Raw genomic sequence first — 20427 nt, 5'->3', positions numbered from 1 at the left:
GAATGTACTAGTATTTTTTTTAATGTAGTATAAGGAGTTGGAACCTTTAGATATAATTTAGGGGATCTATAAGAAATGTTTTCCTGTGTTGAAAATTTTTAAATTAAATTACATATCCCCCCTCCAAAGTATTTAAGGACATATATTGCAAAAAATTTAACATTTTAAGAAAGGGGTCATAATTGTTCAACATTTTGTATGCTAGCGGCCCCATGACGCCATCCTGTGCTCATAAAAGAAACTACAACCTGTTGGGGAAAAAAAGGAGAGAGAAAAAAAAACCTTCCTTCTTAGAAATTCTCTTCGGAACATTTAAAAAAAGTATAAAAAGTGTTTCTTTGTTACTCCAGACAGGCTGGTCATTAGCACGACACTTAACTATAGCTGCGTTTTTTTTAAATAATAAAAGTCACGTGGGTTCTATTTATATCAAAAGATATGGGAACTGCGGAAGGTCGGCAGTCCGTCTGCGTCTGCGCGAGGGCACGCGGGGGTTTTCGGGTAGGACGTCTCACAGGTGACCCTGATGCCCATGAAGGGTTGAATTTTTAAACTACACCTTTTTGAAAATTTCAAAGGCAAGTCTGATAATAATGACATTAGCCAATTTTTTTTTAATATAAAAAGGGATTCATGGGAATTAGACTATTAAAGTTAATCAAAGCAATAGACTATTAAAGTCTCTGAATGAGTAAATAACTTTTTATCCACTTTTGTTGCACAAATATATTTTTTAGGCCACAAGTTATCCTCTGTCCTGCATCTGAGAGCTCTTTCCTTTAATCTATGCTCACACCTTCAGGCCAAACTTGGCACACTTTCCTTCCGTCATAACTGCAGGCAGGAGTGTAATCAACCCAGGGCCTGTGGGAGCGTGTCCTGCAGAGAAGTGTCACTCTCCTGTCTGTAGACGGCCCGAGCGCGCTACCAGGACATTTGGGATTTAAGACTCACTGAGGAGCTTACAATGTCCTTTGTTGTTTGAGGGCAAATGCAGACGCTGTGCTTAAGTGTCGTCTATCTCTGCTTGTTGGTGTTCACAGTAGAGAGGCAGCAGGAGTCCCCCGGGGCGGACGCTCGGTGAACATGTCGACCCTCCTGCGGTCCATCTCCAGCTCCTGTCTAGCTCTGTCCCATAGAAGAGCCCATCAGCAGACGCTTGGAAGGAGGCATTTCAGGGTTTTCCCAGCATTATGGGACCAAAAAGCTCCTAGAGGTAGGACATGTTGCACTCTTAGGACATCTGTCATTTGAACTTTGCTGCATTTCTGGTCAAGGATCTATACCTAAACAGTTTACTTGAATACAACCCTTTTCCCCCAGCGAAAAGTGGAAACATCCATGTTAGTTTGCCTGCTGTTGCTTAAGATGTTTCCCAAAATAGGGCTGCTGTTGTGGAGCAGCTTCCCAGGCTGACCTGTAGGTGCTACCAACATGTTAGAGCGAGTGAGAGGTCACTTTGAGGTGACATGTCAAACTTAAATTGCTGCCTGGCTGAGTCTGCTGGCAGATGTTTGCTCATTGAAAACCAGAGCACTTGTTGCAGAGTGTCTTGTGAGAATTTTACGAGACACAAAAAGCTTTAAAGTTTCAGTTTTCAGACCCGGCTCTCAGCGTGTGTGCATGGTGGCCGAGCGCCAATCACCTGCTAATTATGTCACTGTGACGGAGAGGTCGCCATGCCATTTACGGAGAGAAATGTGCAACCTGACGCCGCTCCAGGCCACGCTGTCCCAGCATGCATGTAATGTGGCCTAAAAACCAAACAAATGTTTCCTATAACATCTGATTTGTGTTCAGTCTGAAAGGGTTTGCTTTGGTAAAGGTGCAGAATTACTTCTCAGATTGTTTGTGTCTTTAGGTGTGCCCTACAAGGACCTGGTGGTTGGAGTTCCCAAGGAGACGGCGCATAGTGAACGGCGTGTGGCGTTGTCTCCTGCTGGGGTTCAGGCGCTGGTCAAACAGGGCTTCAAGGTTCAGGTTGAGAGTGGAGCTGGAGATGAATCCAAGTTCTCTGATCAGCAGTACAAAGATGCAGGGGCCACTATTACCGACGTTAAGGGAGCTCTGGGATCCGATTTGGTCCTGAAGGTTGTAGCTGTCATTTATCCGTTATTCCCTTTGTTCACGTCTCTTGCGTTTACGATGACTTTGTTCTGTCTTCAGGTTCGAGCCCCTAGTTTGAGCGAAGCCGATCTGCTGAAGCCCAAGTCCACATTGGTGAGCTTCATCTATCCAGCCCAGAACCCAGAGCTGATGGCGAAGCTCTCAGAGAGGCAGAGCAATGTGTTGGCCATGGACCAGGTGCCCAGAGTGACCATCGCTCAGGGCTATGACGCTCTCAGCTCCATGGCTAACATCGCTGGGTAACAAAGCATCCAGATCCTCACAGATTCATGCCCGTGAAGCTTTTCAGGAATGTGGGAAAATGAGAGCTGGGCTTTAAATTTTGCAGGTACAAGGCTGTTGTTTTGGCTGCCAACCACTTTGGCCGGTTCTTTACCGGACAGATCACAGCGGCTGGAAAAGTACCACCTGCTAAGGTACCTGGCAGCTGCGTAAATACTTTCATTTACAAATCAAAAGCTTGGTGTGGACTGTGTCCGGAGATGTTTTTGTTTTCCCACAGGTCTTGGTTATTGGAGGCGGAGTGGCTGGTTTAGCAGCGGCGGGGGCCGCCAAGTCAATGGGAGCCATCGTCAGGGGGTTTGACACCAGGTATGAGATGAAAGAGAAAAAAACACATTTCATTTGAGACTACAGACTCGGTGTTGATGTATTTGGTTATTTGACGAAAAGCGGACTGTTTCTTGGCTGTCAGGCCAGCAGCTCTGGAGCAGTTCAAGTCCTTTGGGGCAGAGCCTTTGGAAGTGGAGATCAAAGAGTCTGGCGAGGGGGTTGGAGGTTACGCCAAAGAGATGTCGAAAGAGTTTATTGAGGCTGAGATGGCCCTTTTCGCAAAGCAGTGTAAGGAAGTCGACATTCTGATCAGCACTGCCCTGATTCCAGGTCAGTCGCACTGAAATGTTCTGGCTCTTTTGTCTTTAAGATTAAATGTTTCAAACTTCATCACAGCGGTGGTTTTCCAAACCAAGTAAAACATACAAACTTGATTTATTAAAGTGATGAATGTTCTGTTTTTCTTTCATATTATAATATTTTACCATTGATGCCAAAACTGCAAGAGTTTTCACTTTGCCTTTTTTTTTTTACCAGAACTTAGTTAACTGGAAACGCTCAAAGTCCCACTCTGACCATCTTTTCATCTATTTTTAAATTGTTCCTAGTGGTTCTTTTCTAATGATTACGCTGTTTTTCGCCAAAATAAAACCTGTCATTTTCTATAGTTTCTGCAGAGCAGGAGGGGTTCGTTAGAGTTGTAGGCAGGACTGTTGCTGTGAAGTGAGCCTGTCCCCATTTCCCATCATCCATCTGTATATATTCTCTCCCACTAGCTTACAGCCCCCCCACACCCTTAACCTAACATTATCGGTGCAACAAATATGGCGAGCAATATTGGAGCTAGCCAGATGTCAGCTCAGACGACGAAAACAGAGCCGTTAGTCTGCAAACTCATGTTTCAGAATGGAGCCGAGCAGAGAGCTTGCGGCTTCCACGTCTCAGCTGCAAGCTTTTTCAAACTACAATTCTTAGTCTGCTCCTAATTCCCATCCATCTGAATAAAGACATACTCAGAAATACAGTTTTAAGCTTTATTTTCTTTTATATAAGTCCTCCAACATGAGAAAAATGACACAAGAACATGTTAAAAACACCAAAAACCCATTTTTTATTGGAGTGGGTCTTTAACTGAAGAAAATCTAAAAATAATGCAAATTAAAAAAATAAAATTCCAGTTCTAAGACATTTAACTTAAAATAATTACATTGTTGGAGCTTTTGTTTATTATTTGAAATAATGCACCTCTTTATTATTTGGTATATTTATATGAAGAATTAGGGACATTTGTGATTTTAGTGTGTGAATTTACCTATTGATGGGCTTTAGCCTGTTGGCGAAAATGTATAAATAAAAAGTAAAGTAATTACCACATAGTAAGTTAACTTTCTATTCTCACACAAAATTTTCAGATAACTTTTCTATACTTCTATAGAAAGATCCCACATTGCCGCAGAGATAGACAGCGTCAAGTTAGACAAACAACCATTTACTCTTAGGAGAGAAGTTCAAACTCCTTCTCCAGGGCTCACACTGTAAATAAGAGCCTATAAAATGTGTATATGATTTTATGGAGCCAGGTTTAATTTCATTTTCTTTTTTCACATGGACTCTTGTGACAGTTTGGAAACTCATCTGAAGCGCTTTTTAAACGTTAGTGTTTCATAAGAATCCTGTAACTCCAGAGGATGAGAGCAATCATGTGATTTTATTATCTGTTACATATTTTTAGGAGTACATTTTTTTTATCTCCAAAATTTCACAAAATTATAACCGATTCATAGTTGACGTGGTTGGGGATGTAATCAATACTTGCATCTGAAATATTTAGTTTCGTTTTGAGCAGAAGTTAAATGAATGTTGTTGAACTGTTTGCAAAAAAAAAAGTCTTTCAATGAAATTGTTTTTAAATACAAGCACAATTCTTTTAATGCATTTGACTCCTTGCAGGAAAGAGGGCTCCTATTCTGATTAAGAAGGACTTTGTGGATTCGATGAGGGATGGCTCAGTCGTGGTGGATCTGGCTGCTGAAGCTGGGGGCAACATCGAGACCACGAAGCCCGGCGAGCTGTATGTTTACAGGGTGAGTCCTCTGCAACACTTTGGCAATATCTCTGTTTGTTGTATCACTCCTAATAAAGACAATTACATGTTTTTTTTATTTTGATCTTTTTGAATGAACAGGGAGTAACGCACATTGGTTACACAGACCTTCCCAGCCGCATGGCTACTCAGGCCAGCACCCTGTATTCAAACAACATCCTGAAGCTGTTGAAGGCCATCAGCCCAGACAAGGAGTTCTTTCACTATGAGACCACAGATAACTTTGACTATGGAACCATTGGGCACGTCATTCGTGGCACTCTTGTCATGCAGGTTGGTTTTCTGTGAGGGTCTAACGGGCTGCTTGTCTCAGTGCTGGCATCCATTCCTCCTTAAGGTGATCCATCAGGCTCTGTCAAACCGAGATCCTGAGCCTAATGAGTACTAAAAAAACAATTCCAGCTGGCAGCAGTTCCTGCAAGAACATCTTGATCAGTTCAAATTAGAATTTTCAAGGAGTTATGGTTCTGACATATTGTTTATGGCAGCGAAGGCATGCAACCTCAGCAGGACATATCAGTTTCTCTCCAGTTTTTCATTTGTCTGAAACATTGCTAAATGGTTAACGATTGCTGTTTGTTCAGTCGGATCTGCTGCGCCGTTCGTCACTTTGGGTTGTGAGTTCCGTTCCTTGAGCCGCAGCCTCCTGCTGTGCAAAAGCCTCACTCTGTTCTTGTCACGCACAGAATTCGTCCACATGCTCTGTGTTCTCAGACGGGTCCTCTTCTGTATTTTTCTGGCACATCCAGGAGGGTAAAAACATGTTCCCAGCCCCCCTCCCTAAAACCACCCCACCGCCCCCAGTCAAACAGAAAAGTGTTGCTGAGTTGGAGGCCGAAAAAGCTGCAGCGGTTTCTCCGTTCAAGCGCACCATGACCTCTGCCGGTGTCTACACTGCAGGTCAGACTGAGGCACACAGATGCACGCAGAAAACGCAAACACATATTCTGACACTTGAGTCCTATTTGTTGTATAAAATAAAAACTCAGCAATAAAATATACATTCACTAAATGTGAAAGATGTGTTTATTTTGCCTATGATTGTACTGTGTTTAATAAACTAGACTTTCCAGTAAGAGTGACAGAAAAAGTTGCGTGCAGTGGGAATGTTTATCACAGAAAAAATCTTTTTTTATATTGATCCAATCCCAGCTGACAAATAGGTTTTCTTTTTCAGCAATTCGTTTTGCACAAAAAAGTGCAATTTTAAATTTTTTAAAGGCTTACTCTGATGAAAATCTTTTTTTGGTGTTTTTAACATGTTCTTGTGAGGTTTTTTCTCATGATCGAGGACAAACATGAGATTAAAATTGTATTTATGAGTATTTCTATTTTTTTTTTTAATGGTATGAATCAGTAGCAGACAAAAAAAACAGCAGTTGGAAAAAGTTGGACGTGGTGTGACGGGCTGTAAGCTAACAGGAGTGAGTGTAAACAGATGATGGTAAATTGGGGCAGTGTTATTCAGGCCCCGCCCACAACTCGGAGATGAATTTCTAATGAACTACTGCTTCTCTGCAGAAACTATGTCCTAAAAAACGACCCATGTTTTTTGATTTTGACGGCAAAATAATAAAGACTTGAAACCCTTTTACATTAGATCAAGAGATCTTTGAAGTTGGTCTTTGAATAAATATATTTCCGTTTTTCACATATCACTTTCACTTCACTTGTCATGGTATTGCATGAGGAAAACAAAACACACATTACTACAAAGATGAATAGTTTTATTGAGAAGAAAAAGATTGCAATCATTCTAATAAATAACATAGAAGCACAAAAACTGTAGACTTTATTCCCATCAGAGGGTTGAGAAAGGAACAATACAATTCTAACCAAATGCTTGTCTCTTCATCACAGGAGTCTCCACCTGTCTGGCTTTGGGCATCATCTCCCCCAATGCAGCCTTCACCCAGATGGTCACAACCTTTGGTTTGGCTGGAATTGTGGGATACCACACTGTGTGGGGAGTGACTCCTGCTCTGCACTCCCCTTTAATGTCTGTCACTAATGCCATCTCAGGTTAGGAGGGAATTTGTCGTCATTTATTTTGTGTTGTATTATCGTCTTTGTGACTTTTTATTTTTCATGCTTTCTCTGGTCTCTTTCAGGTCTGACAGCAGTCGGAGGTCTGGTTCTTATGGGCGGGGGTCTCACACCATCCAGCTTCCCAGAGACTCTTGCTCTGGCTGCTGCCTTTGTTTCTTCCATCAACATTGCAGGTAACAAACCTACCTGTGGGGGGTGTCTTAATGCCTGTTCATGTGAAACGGTCGTGACGGTCCTTCGCAGGTGGTTTCCTGATCACCCAGAGGATGCTGGACATGTTCAAGCGTCCCACTGACCCCCCAGAGTACAATTACCTGTACGCTCTTCCTGGAGCTGCGTTTGTTGGAGGATACGGAGCATCCCTTGCAGCTGGATACAGCATTGAGCAGGTGACAGGATCTGCGTCAGACGGACATGATGGTGATAGATGTGGACCAGCTGAGGATGTGGCTTGTGTTTCCAGTGTTTATCTGTGTGGGCTGGATTGGAACAGTTACATAACTGTCATGTCTGCGTGATACTTTAAAACTTCAAACTGTATCTGTTTCACTTGTGTAGATTAATGTCATTTATTTCTATGCAAAGTCTGTTTTCGTAATTTAAAATTAATCTTAGCAGTGCACATTTAATGACTGAACGTTTCATCGTTTTTTTTCTCCAAACCCTCAGATGATGTATTTGGGCTCTGGCTTATGCTGTGTTGGCGCCCTGGCTGGCCTCTCCACGCAGAGCACTTCTCGTCTGGGGAACGCCCTTGGCATGATGGGTGTGGCAGGAGGCCTGGCGGCCACCATCGGTGCCCTCAAACCCTCACCAGAGCTGCTGTCTCAGATGTGTTTGGCCATGGGCACCGGGGGAACCTTGGGTAGATGACACATTTGTTGTATTACTTCATTTGTAGAGCTTTTTGTTAGTCATTCATACATTTCATCTTACTGTCTAAAACCCCCTAAAAAATACTTTTTTGAGCCACGAGGCAAAATTGTTGTCCAGTTTCCACTTAAAAAGAAACACATTTTAACTCTGAGAATTTCTTTTTTATTTTTCAAAGTGCAACAGATTGTTTAGAGAGGCAGAGGACCATCAGGAAAGAGTTATCTCTTAATAACTTCTCATGTATCTCCTCCAGGCTTTTGAGGAGTAAATGTTTTTGGTGATTCATAACAGAGCATAAATCTTTCCAGTTTACCAATCAGGATAATAAATGATGCTGTAATCAACATAAATGCACAGGCAGACAGAGGTGCATGGGGATTTGCTCAGTGTAACTATGACTTTCAGGAAACAAAATTAAATACTTACCTTACAGCTCATTAGAAACCAGGCACTGTGATAGAAAACACATGCTTGCAGTGTAACCATTAGCTCTTTAGTTTTTACTCAAATGATTTTAGCATTCAGCAAAGGCGCATGATAAGTTTTATTTCTGGGCTTTGTCTCACTGGATCTGTTTTTTTTTCCTCTTTCTTTTGGGGGGATCGTCATGCTGTGGCTGCAGGCCTCACCATCGCCAAGCGCATTGAAATCACAGACTTGCCTCAGCTGGTGGCGGCCTTCCACAGCCTTGTGGGGCTGGCGGCTGTTCTCACCTGCGTAGCCGAGTTCATGATTGAGTACCCCCACCTGGACACCCACCCGGCTGCCGGCGTCCTCAAGACCGTGGCTTATCTGGGCACTTACATCGGAGGCGTCACATTCAGCGGATCGCTGGTGGCCTACGGAAAGCTTCAAGGTAAATTACTGCTTTTTACCAGCAGTCAAAACCTTTGAGGTCTGATCAGTATGTAAACACACTAAGCTATAGTCTCCTCTTACTCTGTCTCTTTCTTCCATTTAAATCCTGTAAAAGAAACAGGCAGGAGCCTGTTACTGCATTCACTTGTCAGCAGCCTTCAGTTTACATTAAACCCAGACTGATCAAAAGGAACAAAAAGCTCCCAGCTCTCAGGTCAAGTAGATCCCAGACAGGAACTGTGCACTTCTCACACAGTTTAGAAAAGTTAAAGGCCTCCACAAAATAAGTGAGGGAATCAAAGACATTCAGCACTAGGGAAAAACAAAAGTCATGTCTGGCTTTCTTAAAGTGCTTTTTTGATGGTAGGTATCCTCGACTCTGCCCCGTTGCTGCTGCCTGGTCGACATATGCTGAACGCAGGTCTGATGGCAGCGTCCATGGGAGGCATGGTGCCCTTTATGCTTAGTTCCAGCTACAACACTGGGATGGGTTGTCTGGTCGGAGTCTCTGGGCTTTCAACTATTATGGTAAGTTCAGGAAACAGAAAAAAAACATGTTTTTCCTTGAAGATAGTTTTTTTTTAATCAATTAAAAAACATACATGAACTTGAATTCATTAGCAGTTCAAGAAGCAGTTTTTTCAATGTTTGAACACAACCATGTCCATTTAGGTGAGTATAAATAGTTTACCTTATGTCTGTTTAACTTGAATCCAAAGTCATTTATCTTGTCTGCTTCAAGTCTCACCCCAACCATCTTTTAGTAAATGGTGTTTACTTATATTGCGCTTTTCTACCTTGCTCGAAGGCCCAAAGCGCTTTACAGTAACAGCCCATTCTCACACACATTCTCGCACTTTACTCCAACCTTCCACCAGAGGCAAGGTGGGGTTCAGTGTCTTGCCCAAGGATAACTTCGACACAAGGTGGGAATCGAACATGCAATATTATGATCAGGGGTCGACCGCCGTACCGCTGCACCACGGCCGCCAGTACTTTTCATCTATTTTAACCCTAACTATGATTTTCTAGGACATAATTTCTGCAGAGCAGCAGGAGTTCATTAGAAATTCGTTTTTGAGTTGAGGCCGGGATGGTTGGCACAGAGTAAGCCTGCCCTTGCTTCCCAACATCCTTCTGTTTTTGTCCTCTCCCGCTAGCTTACAGCTCCTGACACCCAACCTAACATTGCCGGTTCAACAAAAATGGCGAACATTTGGAGCTATCCAGCTGTGCGGTTTTGAGCCAGATGCCAGCTCAAACGAGACAAAAATCAAGACATACATGGATCTATTTGTCTACAGATCTATTTGTCTATCTATTGAGATCTATTTGTTTAAAAATAGATCCACGTTTGTATACAAATAGATCCATATTGCAAGTGGATACAGCAGGATAGAGCTTGTGACCCACCAATTGGAGCTTCTATGAGCTTCACTGCTACAAGCTTTTTCAAACCGCATTTCTTTATTTGCTCCTGATTCACAACTATTTAGATAAAGAAATATTCAGAAATGCAATGTTAAGCTTAATTTTCTGTAAATGTCCTCCATCATGGAAAAAATGCCACTAGAACATGATTTTCATTGGAGTGGGTTTTTAAGTTGTCATGTGCAAATATGTTATCTTGATTTAAAAATATAAATATATTCACTTTCTAACTGTATGACTTGTTCACATGAGATAAACCTTTTTCACGTTCTGGAATGGTATGCCATTATATTTATTTTATTATACAAGATGATAAAAATGCCTGACTTTTTTAAAACAATTCTTTCTTCCTGTGTTAGGGTGTAACACTGACAGCAGCCATCGGGGGCGCTGACATGCCAGTGGTCATTACCGTGCTAAACAGCTACTCAGGTTGGGCTCTCTGCGCTGAAGGTTTCCTGCTTGACAACAATCTCATGACAATTGTGGGAGCCCTGATTGGCTCATCTGGTGCAATTCTGTCATACATCATGTGTGTGGTGAGTGCACGCACCTTCCCTGCAGCATTTTGGAACTAAGGTGGTTAAAAAGTCATCCCGGTTTGTCTTTGAGGCTATGAACCGATCTCTGCCCAATGTGATCCTGGGGGGCTACGGCACCACTTCCACTGCTGGCGGCAAGCCCATGGAGATTGTTGGCACCCACACTGAGGTCAACATTGACCAGACCATTGACATCATCAAAGAAGCCAATAGCATCATCATCACACCCGGTAAGTTCTCTGCAGAAAGTCCGAGAAGTCAAATGTTTTATGTATTTCAGCTTACAAAACTTTTCAGGAATATTTTAAACATTGAAATGTGACTCACAACACTAAGGAAGAAAGAATCTGTGTCCAAAGTCCTGTTTTACGCATTTTTGCATAAGGAAGAATAACATCCAGAAGAGCTTTTGTTCAGATGTAGGAACATACAAAAAGGGAAATAGCAAGTGTCCATGGAGAATGACTCCAGAACAGTTGATAGTGGAGGATGGTATGACCTGTGCTGTGTGTCCTGTGAGAATTACTAGTGGAATGTGGGGGTTTGATGACCTTTGACCCATGCCATAGACTTGTTTCTATTACTAGTTCGACTTTTCAGTAGAATTTGTTGACTGAATAAGAGAACTGGATTGAGTGAGTGTGGCGTCACCCATAGAAAATGGTTTACCTCCGGCTCCAGCGAAATGAAGCTAATTCAGTCGCCATTTTTTTGTGATATCGATGCCGCCATGCTGGACCCAGACAATTTCAGTAACCAGGTTCTGAGTTCTTGTATGGGAACCACTCTTGCTGACAATGAGTGAGCTTGTTGAAAGTCAACAACCTTACTAAATGAAAACGGGCTCGGGAGAATCTGTCAAATGTTCAACATGGGTGCCAGGAGGTACCACATACTTTTACTAAGGCATCTGATTGACCAGTTCATAACTTGAACAACTTGTAATAAAGAAAAACTATCATTAAAAAATCCCAATTAGTAATAGTAATAGCTGCTTATTACTATTACTAATTGGGATTTTTTTAATGATAGTTTTTTCATGCTAGTAATAGTAATAGCTGCTTATAGGGCTGCACGGTGGCGCAGTGGTTAGCGCTCTTGCCTCACAGCAAGAAGGCCCCTGGTTCAAGTCCCGGCTGGGGGACATGAAAAATACATCAATGGGGGACCTTCCTGTGTGGAGTTTGCATGTTCTCCCCGTGTATGCGTGGGTTCTCTCCGGGATCTCCGGCTTCCTCCCACTGTCCAAAAACATGCTTCATAGGTTAATTGGCAACTCTAAATTGTCCGTGAGTGTGAGAGTGCATGGGTGTATGATTGTGGATGTTCTACCCTGCGACAGACTGGCGACCTGTCCAGGGCATCCCCTGCCTACGCCCAAGTAGCCGGGATAGGTTCCGGCAGCCCCGAAAGGGACAAAAGCGGTATAGAAAAAAATTAATAGCTGCTTATTTCTCAACAGAAGTTTATGAGATCTTGGCTTCGTCTTTGAAATGCGAGGGGGAAGGGGTCACTCAGTTCAGTTCCTGTTTACAGTCAATGGTTGAACTCCACCATGGCTGCCTTTCATCATTGCTCAGAACTTTAACAGTATTTTGGTTGCAGTCATTGGGCTCACATACGTGGGCTCAAATGCATGGATGTCTGAACCTACAAGTGTTTTGGAAATGCCCCTTTAAGAAGAAGGCTGGGGATAAACATATAACTCAGTGACAGTGAAGGGAGATGGATCAGGCTTTGTGGCTGTTGTCTCCGTGGCCAGCTCCTGAATAATTGGTCAAACAAATAAATGAGTGAATTAGATTTGACAGTTGTACAAGACTTTGAAGGATAGAGCACAAAAAAATGGAAAATGACTCTTAAAAACCATTTAAAAAAGAGACAACTTCCTGTGAAACCCTGCCAAACAGTTTGAATTGACAAATGAAGTGCAAGACGGGCCACCATAGCAACGACATACCATTTCATTAATGAATAGGCTGGATCCTTTTCTGTAAAGATGGTCTGATGTTGGACCTGAAGCCTTTTACTTTAATAAAAAAAGAAGTAATGATTGGTAAATGGTAAATGGAATGATTAGGACAAGCAGCTGGTTAAATTCATGATGACCAACAGGTAAACACTGTGGTCTGCCACTGACCACAATGCTGATTTAGTAACTTTAGAAAGTCTGCTTTTTTTTTTTTTTTGTGAAGCAGCCTGGGCAAGAGAAACCACTCTCTCTGTATCTTGGATACCAGGATTGTTGTTTTCCAAAGGGCCCGGACAATGCAAGGACAGCTGTGTGGTCCAACATACGGGTTTCATTAAAAAATGGTGAAAAGTCATTGGAGCTTTGAATCCAGAGCCAAGGCTTCTCCATGTGCTGTCAACAAAACACGGCAGTGAAGAAAAAGAAGGCTATGGATGCCTGGGGAGTTATAAGATACAGATTATGAGTGACTAGCTTCAGAAAAACTCATTGAGGGGTAACGCTGAACTCTGAGGTGCTTGTCCATCAGGGTGAACTCGGGGTTATGCAGGAAAAATGCTTCTTTGCACGCAGGGGTCCCAGATTCACCCAGCTTGAGTGGATGTTCCTAAAAACATAAATCCTGATGGAACTGCTGTGATTTAGGTGCAGCGTGGGGGAATTTAAATGGTTGAGGCAGTTAGAAATAAAAGAAGGATGGGGATTTGATGTCATCCAGGATCACTGCTTTTATTTAATATGTAGAGTGCTAAATGCATTGTAAGAGCTTTTTCCTGTAATTATTTTAGGCTGGGGTCTGTGTGCAGCCAAAGCGCAGTACCCAATTGCAGATATGGTGAAAATGCTAAGGGAGCAAGGGAAGACAGTCCGGTGAGTTCCCGTAATCGTGCCATTAACCTATAACTGCTTTCAGTCCTCTCTCAATTTTCAAACTAGTCCTTGAGGAAATGTTGAGTTTTTAACCTCAAAGCTTTTATTAATTTTTTTTGCATGCTCTCTTCCAGGTTTGGGATCCACCCAGTGGCAGGACGCATGCCTGGCCAGTTGAATGTCCTGCTGGCTGAAGCTGGTGTTCCCTATGACGTGGTTCTGGAGATGGAGGAAATCAACGACGACTTTCCAGGCAAAACTTCTTAAAACGAATTGGAGAACAGTTATATTTATTGTTGATGGGTTATCACATTGGCTGGATAGAATTACCGGATCAGATTTTGTGTATTAAACACGTCCGGGCTTTGTCTCCACTTGGAGCGAGCCCGTGTGTGCGCAGACACTCAAACATGCCCTGTTATTGGGACAACAGCTATTGTCTTCCTAGCAACCGACATGCCATCTGGGACACATGGTTCTGTTTATGACAGAGGCAGATGGGTGCGGTGCTGGTGTTGATTGTTCATCCGTCTTGCGCATAAAGTGTAAATGTTTATGATCCACAGAGACAGATTTGAGTCTGGTCATCGGAGCGAATGACACAGTGAATTCTGCAGCACAAGAGGATCCCAACTCCATCATCGCTGGCATGCCGGTCCTGGAAGTGTGGAAGTCCAAACAGGTTTGTCCAAATGAGCTTTAAATGAAAACTGTGTGTGATTATCTGGGTAAAAAAAAACACGGCAGCATAAATGCATATGTCTGATCACAGGTGATTGTGATGAAGCGCACCTTGGGAGTGGGCTACGCAGCAGTCGATAACCCCATTTTCTACAAACCGAACACCTCCATGTTGCTGGGAGATGCCAAGAAGACGTGCGACAGCCTCCAGGCCAAGATCAGAGAGGTCTACTACTAGTTCCCGTCTATTCTTTTGTGTACAAAAGCTGGTCTAATAAGACTTTTATTCACTACATTGGTATTAGGGATTCCATTTTTATTTGGTGATCAAATTTTGTTGGTTTGAGCAAGTATGCTTCCAGGCTGTGGGGTGCCAAAGAATCCTAACATTGCTTGAAATTTTACAAAATGTATGTATCCATTTGTAAATAAAACACACTGGAGAGCATTTGAAGTCCATATTTGAAGTAATGTTGCGTAAGCATGTACACCAAGTCATGTGTTAACGTCAAAAGAGGACAAAAAAACACCTGGCGAGGCATGTCGCTGCTTCAAAAGGACACTTCAGCTTCCATTAAAGGCAATGAAATGAACTTGTCATGCTTTTATTGAACAGACTACCTTTTCTAGACGGTTTTCCTAGTGTATGATTGATTTTCTCAAAGTTGTAGTTTTAAAAGTAAAGTTTTGGTCCGGAATCTGATTTGATCTTGAAACAGTAACAATATTTTTACAGACTGTTAATTGACAACTTTAACTGATTAAATCTTGAGAGCCCCAGTTTTACTGTCCTAACCCTTTCCCGCCCCCTTTTACCATTTGATCTTACTTTTTAGACCATCAAATGATGACACTTCCTCCACCATGCTTAACAGCTGAAATGTTTGGTCTCTGACGTACAGCAATCTGAAAATGATTGATGCGTCTACATTTTTAAAATTATTTCTAATAACGCAACAATGCTTTTAATTGGTAATCTGCTATACTTTCTTTGTTGTGTAACCATATTTCATTCTTTACTGAGCCAGATACAGACACATGATATTTAATATAGCTCGTCTATTTACCACAGCCAAACTAGTTATTCAGATAGTATCAGCTACACATGACAGTGGATGTGTGTGATGTTTCGTGCATTTGCCACTGGACAAAAAAAGTACTTAAAACTCTTTTTAATTCAAACGTTTTTACAACTTTTGGATTACCATTTGAATCCTTAAAAACTTAAAAAGGCTTTAAATTCCCTTTTAAACACAAAGGTAAGGTCAGGCCATCTACATGGACTAAAACATTCATTTAACTGTATGATGACACTATGCAGAGTTTAAGAAAAGAAAACAAAATCTATTTATTTAGCTCTTTAGTTCAGTCTCATAGTTGAGTTCAGTTTTTCATGACTTTCAGCACTTTCCAGCAGATGTCTTAGCTTTGTTGATGACTGAGTGCAGATAGGAGAAAAAGAAGAGAAGATTGTCATATTCTCCATTGTATTCCTGGACAAGGAAAGACTGGTGGAATTCCAGGAGAAAATAATAAATAGCTTCAATGGTGGAGAGGTAAGTGTCTGGCTTGCCCTTCTGATGGCGCCAGAAACATGTTTTTCTCGTCTTCAGTTCTACCTGGAGCAGACCTGCATGAGAAAACATTTATCGAAAAGCAGACAAAAATAGTGAGGTCATGTAAAAGCTACTTCAGTCTCTCGTGGTTACCTTGCAGCCTTTCGTCTGTGATGATCTTGTTGGTCTGGTTCCATGTACTGTCGATGAAGACCACCCTTTGTAGGGGAAACACCTTTGACTCCTGGATCTTTGCTTCATCTATGGCCTCTGCCTCAGGGTTCTTGGCACCCTGTGTTCCCCCATTAGGATCTTCAATTGCCAACCTCTTTGGACAGGGTTCGTCAAAGTGGTCATGCAACTTCGTCTTACTCCTGTTGCCTAAACAACGCCTTATGTCTTTCACTGAGACGGCCTCGGGGCCAGGGAACACCAGCACCACCTGGAGAGGACCGACAGTGGAAGACCATCAAACAAACCTAAACTGCGAACAGAACCAAAATTGTATTTGAAACACATGCTTGCTACAGTGCGAAGATTTATATGTGGCCCACTGTGAGTGGCAGGGAAAGAAAAACATTTTTGACAGGAGGGAAATAAAGGTGAAAACGGAAGACATTAGAAACAGAGGCAAGGAGAAAACCATTTGTTGCAAACCGTCAAATCAAATACTCAGACTCGACCACATCATGAATCTGAATGCACATGATGGTGTACAGCTGTCAAACCAAACAAGCTAAGCCATTTGCAAAGTTATTATTTTCTGCAACAAACTATTATGTAAATGGACGCAAAGCCTGTTGGTATTTTTAGCTGAGACACTCATCTTTCTTTAGTCCTGAGCTAAAGGATGCAGCTTTCCCCAAAATGGTCATAAAATATTAACATTTAGAAGACTAAGGTTCCCCAGCCTGGAATCTACATATTCAGTACTATAAACACTTAAGGACATTGAACTACAAGAAATTGTAAGTTTGTAACTTTACAATTTTACTGATTTTTTTTACTAGTATTTTTTTAACTACATTCCAATGACTACACATTTACATTAATAACCATATATACATTTATAAGCAATCAATTTTCCTACAAACCCTTCACAGAAAACAGAATGAAATAAAATGTGGATGCATACTTAATGGAAAAAAACATAATTACAACTCCAGGCCTCAACGATAAATTATAAAGTCAAAATATAAACACAATAAACATAAAAAACAAAAGTTTTTTTCCAAAGATTTCCAAATTATGTTAACAAATGTTGAGTGTTCATTGTTGAATAGTTTTAAGGTAAATTTAAAAATACAAAAGATTATTCCAAGGTCACAGCGACGGAGAGGGAAAGTAGGGGCGGGCTTGCTCCGTGCCAACAGTCCCGCCCACAACTCAGCGGTGGATTTCTAATGGAGTCCTGCTGCTCTGCAGAAACTATGTCCAAGAAAACAACACAGGTGTTTTGCTTAAAACGGCATAATCATGATTAAAAGACCACTGGGTAATTATCGGAGTGGGACTAAAATAAATCAATTGGTCTGGCAGATTTGTGAGGTAGTTTTAGTAAAACCAAAATGGTGTAAAAATAAAATAAAATAAATAAAAAGGTTACATCCCAGAATCTCCTATGGAGATGGATTAATTGGATTAATTCTGAGCTCTGTAGTTTTGAGGTAATGTAGGAAAGTCAATGAAGTCAGAACATACATTAAAAAAAAGAAATCAATAATCAGATCATAAAAACACAGCAGGCAGAACATGTCATCGGGACTAAGGCTTCTATTAACAGCCATAGGATGAAGCTGACCTTCAGAAATAAAGGGATAAGAAAGGTAACATCCTACGTTATTCTTGTCGTACTCTGGAACGCATGGATAGGTGTACATGGTGACATCACTTGGTGCCAGGATCTTGGCATGAATGGCGGTACTCTTCCCATCCGTTTCATTGGGATGTTTGATAATGTCTATCTTCACAGGAAGCTGATCACAAAAAACACAAAAAACTACTCTAGTTAAAAATTTAAGCTACATCACACATTTTCTACCCAATACATGTGTAGTAGTGATGTTCAAGAAGGCCTCTGCTGAGAGTAAAACCAGTCCCAACCTTTTACTGACCTTGATGGGAATTTCTTGGATGCTGACACCCACTAATGAACAGCATGTGTAGCAGAAGAACATCCTTGATCCACCACATTTAGAACATTTCAACCTGCCAGTCTGCTGCGCTTTCTCCAGCACTTTGTGAGATGCCAATTTAAGGCCTTGGAGAGGCTGCTTGGCGAGCTCGCGGCTGTCTGACGAGTCGAGACGGAGTGTTGTTTTGTCATGGCAACCAGAACGAAGCTGCTGGTCTTGATCTAGGCTCATGGCTATTCTTTAGATGTTTATGGAGGTTTGCCTTATGGGTATCTTGGCTCTGTAATTCATGGGAGAGGGGAAGCAAAAAATAGAAACCACAATTTTCCATTAAAAGCTGAAGAGAAGAGATTTAAAAAAGGATTTCAAAGTTTGTGAATGTCATCTTTGAGAGAGTCTCCAGATAAAGTCTCAAAACATTTGTAGTTGATTTCCAGGTTCTTGTTCTTGAACAAAACTAATCTTAAAACATTTGCAAAGGGCCTCAAACCTTTCTTAAAACCATCTCAAATTATTTTGGAGCAAATACAATTTCCAAGGTGTGACTACTTTGACGACTGATAAATATCAGAGAGAAGCAGAGGCTGCTGGAGGAGGACCGCCCTGACCTGCTGACATCTGCAGCTGCAAATCAGGTCATCCAGCAAACTGTCAATGCCCCATAAAATACAAACCCAAAGAGTCGATCCTTTTAATGAAACGAGGAACCAATTCTAATTCAACTCTGAATTCATTTGCCAGATCCATTAAGGCTTGCTGACAAATATTTTCCACCCAGTCTATGAGTTTAATTTTAACCACATCAAATGTTGTCATAATGATGTGGGTGTTCTCTGACATCAATGACATCAATTTAAAAGTTGTAACAACCCTATATATTTTTTGCCCTAAACTTTGTTCACCACATAGAATTTTTTATACTTTATATTTGCCGTTTGAGGTAATGTACACCTCTTACTATAAATAAATTAATAATTAATCAACAAATAAATTAGGACTTTTTTCCCCAAAATATTTAGCATTTTCTGGTTTATACAGTACTGTTTCTGTCTTTGCAGTTTTTTTATTTTACATTTTTAAAAATATTTCATGTTTAATTTTTTATATTCTGAAAAATGGGAGCTTTTACTCGACTAAGCAAATTTGTTAAATCAAAGCAGTATTACAACTTAGGTTCAGAATACTGACACATGGCAAGTGTACCATAGTCATTGACAGAACTTTTTGTTGTTGTGTTTTTAGAATTTTTTAATTTAAGATTAATGTTGTGTAAAATAAGTGACATTTCTTGTACGCAAAACAGGATAACATGAAATCAAATATTTCTCTTTGAACAATATCTAGTTAATATTTGTAATACTGAATTACAAAAAAGACTATAAAGGAAAAAAAAATCAATAGATTATCATGTAAAGTTTATATTTTGGCCCAAGCAAATTCAAGTGGAAATCCACATAAACTACTCGGTATTTTATCATTATAAATGCAAGATGAAAATTATATTTATATTTACTAAAATTATAATAAATTCTCAACTTCTTGAACTTCATGACTTTTCCCATTTCTTTTTTTACTGTCACAAATGAATCAGAATTAACAACCAATACTTATTGAAATTAAAACTTAAAATGAAAAAAATCAGTTACTTTTTGTATTTATGGGCATCAAAGTGGGATTAAGTATTTAAAACAAATGACAAAGACACCAACTTTAATTATCTATTTAAAAATAACGTTCTGTGTAAAGATGCTACAGAAACCAAATTGATATATGATTAACTTGAGTATTTTTGTGTCATGGATAATGTTCAAGTCAACAGTTTGTTGTCAAACAAACGTGAAAGTAGATATTTCATTATGTACAGTAAGTAAACCTCTTAAGTCATTATGCTTTGTTGTTCTTGTTGCTTATTTGGGATGATGATGATGATGTAACAGAGAGCATCAATGCCAACAAAAATCATAGTCATTGTCTGCCCAATTCTGTTATTTCTGTAAATTTATTAGATTAGATAGATGTGTTTAGGATTTCAAAAGTCAAATCTTGTCATTTAGCCTCACATCTGTTAAGCTACCCTTCGGTTAGCACCAACTCCTCCTTGTTACGTCTTTTTCTTTTTAATCCTGGGCTGCTAATCTTAACATACACAAACCCAGGATTAGCTGGGCATCTTAAAAACAAACAAACGCTAATGCAAACATCCCTTTTACAGACAAACTTTGATATTAAACACATGTTCGCTACACAAGCGTGCCTACCGGAAGCGTTGATGGTCTTCTTCTACGCCGGAAATACAACATCATGTGGCGGAAATATTTGATTTAAGCGAAGATGTTAAGCGATAAATTGACAATATTTGTACATTTCAACGAATTGTTCCCAATTCAAGTTGAATAATTTCAAAATGTCCAGAAAATTCTTCTTAACAAACAAAGTCAAAGAACTCTCATTCAAACTAATACACAGATTTTACCCTGCAAAACATTACTTATCTAAATGTAAAGCTGACTTAAACACCAGTTGTACTTTTTGCCAGAAGCAACCTGAAACATGCTCTCATTTATTCTGGTCTTACAAATTATGAAGAAAAAAAACATCCACAAATTCATCACCGACTCTATTTTAGCTGTTTTCACTTTTACTATAAAAACGTCATATTTGGTTTTCATATTTT

At 40.6% G+C, this 20427-nt stretch overlaps 2 protein-coding genes across 3 annotated transcripts; one reads left to right on the top strand and one right to left on the bottom strand.

Annotated features, from left to right (window-relative positions):
- The first annotated feature begins 460 nt into the window (after window positions 1-460).
- On the top strand, window positions 461-14655 carry LOC101171813 (NAD(P) transhydrogenase, mitochondrial). Of its 2 annotated transcripts, none has more exons than XM_011488309.2 (22): window positions 461-578; window positions 1044-1216; window positions 1862-2091; window positions 2167-2366; window positions 2456-2543; window positions 2630-2718; window positions 2822-3009; window positions 4630-4763; window positions 4865-5056; window positions 5533-5683; window positions 6644-6805; window positions 6895-7005; window positions 7076-7221; window positions 7502-7697; window positions 8331-8564; window positions 8934-9094; window positions 10357-10536; window positions 10610-10769; window positions 13300-13381; window positions 13516-13634; window positions 13948-14063; window positions 14154-14655. In XM_011488309.2, exons 2-22 carry the CDS (start codon window positions 1087-1089, stop codon window positions 14298-14300), a joined length of 3216 nt encoding a protein of 1071 aa, XP_011486611.1. In that variant the 5' UTR covers window positions 461-578; window positions 1044-1086; the 3' UTR covers window positions 14301-14655. The 2 variants fall into 2 exon arrangements, with proteins under 2 accessions (XP_011486611.1, XP_004066943.1); XM_004066895.3 differs by having other exon boundaries at window positions 499-517.
- A 563-nt stretch (window positions 14656-15218) lies between these two features.
- On the bottom strand, window positions 15219-20093 carry dtwd1 (DTW domain containing 1). Its single transcript, XM_004066894.4, has 5 exons — window positions 20012-20093; window positions 17733-18033; window positions 17457-17594; window positions 15772-16060; window positions 15219-15692 (listed from the first exon to the last, which is right to left on the bottom strand). Exons 2-5 carry the CDS (start codon window positions 17982-17984, stop codon window positions 15463-15465), a joined length of 909 nt encoding a protein of 302 aa, XP_004066942.1. The 5' UTR covers window positions 17985-18033; window positions 20012-20093; the 3' UTR covers window positions 15219-15462.
- Window positions 20094-20427: the final 334 nt, after the last annotated feature.

This window comes from Oryzias latipes, chromosome 3 (genome assembly GCF_002234675.1).
Source record: "Oryzias latipes chromosome 3, ASM223467v1".
Lineage (NCBI taxonomy): Eukaryota > Metazoa > Chordata > Actinopteri > Beloniformes > Adrianichthyidae > Oryzias > Oryzias latipes.
Note: the sequence above shows the minus strand (reverse complement) of the source record. Positions and strands in the feature narration are given on the sequence as shown.